The 2,914-nt window shown below is 50.6% G+C and overlaps 1 protein-coding gene across 1 annotated transcript in view; it reads right to left on the reverse strand.

The window, feature by feature from the left end:
* Window positions 1–2,914, reverse strand: part of LOC109301627 (ceramide kinase-like protein) — a 97,646-nt gene that overhangs the window by 92,585 nt on the left and 2,147 nt on the right. Inside the window, exon 2 of the mRNA XM_019522862.1 lies at window positions 2,756–2,910. Coding sequence (XP_019378407.1) covers window positions 2,756–2,910 — 155 coding nt within the window. The remainder of the gene's footprint in view (window positions 1–2,755; window positions 2,911–2,914) is intronic.

A 2,914-nucleotide genomic window follows, 5' to 3' on the forward strand; every position in this document is an offset into this window, starting at 1 on the left:
CCACACCAGATTTACCAGCTGCATGCAGCTCTCCAAGCTGCCTGGCTGGTATCAGAAATCAGATAGGTATCAGCTGATATGTCTCCTTAAAAACTGGCTATTGGTATCAGCCCCAAAAATCACTATCAGTGCACCCCTATTATCTAGCCCTGGTGCTGACCCCAGGCCCAGAATGGACCCACATGAAGCATGTGGGGATTCTGGTCCAGTGCTCACTACACAGGCTCCAGAACATGTGTCACATGCAGTGTTCCCCTCCCAGTCACTTCAGGATGTGTGCTATACATAATACCCAATCCAGCTATTCTAGGACATGTCCCGCACATGGCACCTCCCACGAGCCAGTCTGGGGTGGACTCTACATGCAGTGGAAGTCCCAGAGAGGCTGGAGCAGACTCCATGTACGGTATGCGTCCTGAAGAGTTTGGGCAGGTGCTGCATGCAGGGCAGCTCCCAAAGGAAGCACTGTATGCTCTGGATCTGGCATGAGGGAAGAGACAGCTGCATGAGCCCAATCCAGCCCACAGTACTGGCTATGTGCCATTTAGCTGGCTGGTAGACCAGTCCTGTACCAATCATCTGACCCACAGGCATGAGTTTGACACCCCAGCTATAGCTCAGATGTATTTTTTACACTGAATTTCGATAACTGTAGCCTTTTCTTCAGTCCAGAGGCTATTCATGCAAGTGGAGTGTACTGTACAAGAGAACACTGCCTTACCTTACACTACTTTCTGAAAAAACATGGAGGTGAACTCAGAAATACATCCTGCCCACTCCTACTTGGTCCGTGCGCCAAAATGCACAGGTTTCCAGTGTGATAGTTCTGCACATGCAATACACTTGAGAAATGCTGCACTTGGCACCAGCACTGCTAGAGGCTTCTAAGCTACAGGTACTCCTCACTTAAAGTCGTCCCGGTTAACCTTGTTTCATTATTATGTCGCTGATCTATTAGAGAACATACTCATTTAAAGTTGCACAATGTTCGGTTATAACATTGCTTGGCCACTGCCTGCTAGTAGGTAAGTACTGTGACCTAATTGGATTTGATTAACATCGTTTAGCTTAAACTCACATTTTTCAAGAACATAACTATGATGTTAAGAGAGGAGTAGCTGTATCTACTCTGAAAATGGGAACATGAAGATCAGGTGCAAATGGGTGGAGCTTATTTCTTTGGGGCATGCCCAGGCTCTTCCAAAAGGTGTTATTAGACATAACCATAGTGACTTTGACTATGAGTGTTTGACGCAGTAAGAAACCCATTAACCCCTGCAATCCAGAAAGTTGCTGAAGCTCTGCAATGCTATTCAAAGAATTTCATATGTATGGGATGTACAGAGAATCACCCTGAAAGAGAATATGCCGTTGTAACAGGAAGAAAACCTAGCCTAGTATATTTAAAATCACTGGATTTATTTGTAGGCAATGCCACTCCACAAAATTCCTTCCTATAACTAAACAGTATCATTAGGGACTCGCATGTGTTGATGGTGCCATAGCAACATCCTACAGCAATGTAGATTTCAACACCTCATACAATAAGCAACTCTACACTTATGAAATGTGGCACTTGTTTCCTATCCAACAGCCAGCTCTAAAGGAGAACAGATGATCTGGCTATCCCAGTAATGACTACAGAGTTCCCTCTTCCCTGTATACCTGAGAGAACATGCTACAGAAATAGATGTCTGACTGAAATAAACACTTAACTGCATATTAAGAATATGCCCTTTTGTAATGATATAGTAGTGTTAGAGTGATATTGTAGCCACAATAGTCCAGGAATTATGCGAGAGGCAAGGTTTTCTTAGAGTGATATCTTTAGGACTGGTTAAAGGGCCAGTAGGCACTGTCCAGTGTCCCCCCACCCCCATGGTGCACCTGTTTTAAACCTTTGAACTCCAGTCCCATTTCTGTTTTGTTATCATTTGCCCCAAGGAATTAGTTCCCACTTTCCCAGTAGCCTCCCTTTCTAAGGTAGGCTTATAGTTTCACTTGGTGGGCCTTTCACCCACAAATACCTGAAGTGGCAAATAGGCTTGGCTTGAGCCAAACTTGCCATCTATCTGAGCAGGAAGCAGGTCTCTGGAGAGGGGACCCCCAAATGACTGTGGGGCTGTCTTCCAGCCCCTTAACCGCTCACATCTCTGGGCAGTATCCACTGGCTCCTTGGATTTGCTCAAGGGCCAGTGGGCACTGCCCAACATGCTCTGCTCCATATCACCCCACGGTACACGCACTCTAAATATTTGACCTTTACTCCCATCCCTCTTTTCTTCTTTGGTTGTCTCCAATAATCACTTGCTGTGCACTTACTGACCCCCACAATTCCCAACGCACATCAGGCATGCCTGGCTCTAACCAAACTCGCCATCTCTGAGTGGGAGGGGGGTTGCGGGGCTGTCTTCCACCCCCAAAACCATTCCCGTGTCCAGGCAGAGGGGCACAGGGGCCCAAGTGGGCACTGCCCTTCAAGGGCCAGCGGTGCTCTGCGCAGCATCCCCCTCCGAGATGTGGGCACCAACTCCCCGTCCTGTTTGGGCATCCGCAGTCCCCAGGGGTTTGCATTCAGGCACCCCCCTAAGGGAGCCTCGTAGCTTTCTTAGCTGCCCCCCTGCCAGGCCATCCCACCTGCACCCTGGGCGCCCTCCGCCCCCAAGGGAGCCCAAATCCCGCCAGCCTCAGCCGGGGTCCCGGCAGGAAGGACCCCTGGTCCCGGTCCTCGCCCCCGCCCCGTCCGCGGGCTCACCAGCGGGGCGCTCGGGCTGGATGGGGCTCCAGCGCAGTCGCCCGGCGCTCAGCACCACGTCGCAGCTCTTCTTCCCCACCTCGAAGATGCCCCGCAGCAGCGGCGGGTCCTGGGCGGTGGGCTCGGGCGGCGCGGGGCTGACGGGCCACGCTTGGGGCC

This window comes from Gavialis gangeticus, unplaced genomic scaffold (genome assembly GCF_001723915.1).
Source record: "Gavialis gangeticus isolate Ggan-Ray unplaced genomic scaffold, GavGan_comp1, whole genome shotgun sequence".
NCBI lineage: Eukaryota > Metazoa > Chordata > Crocodylia > Gavialidae > Gavialis > Gavialis gangeticus.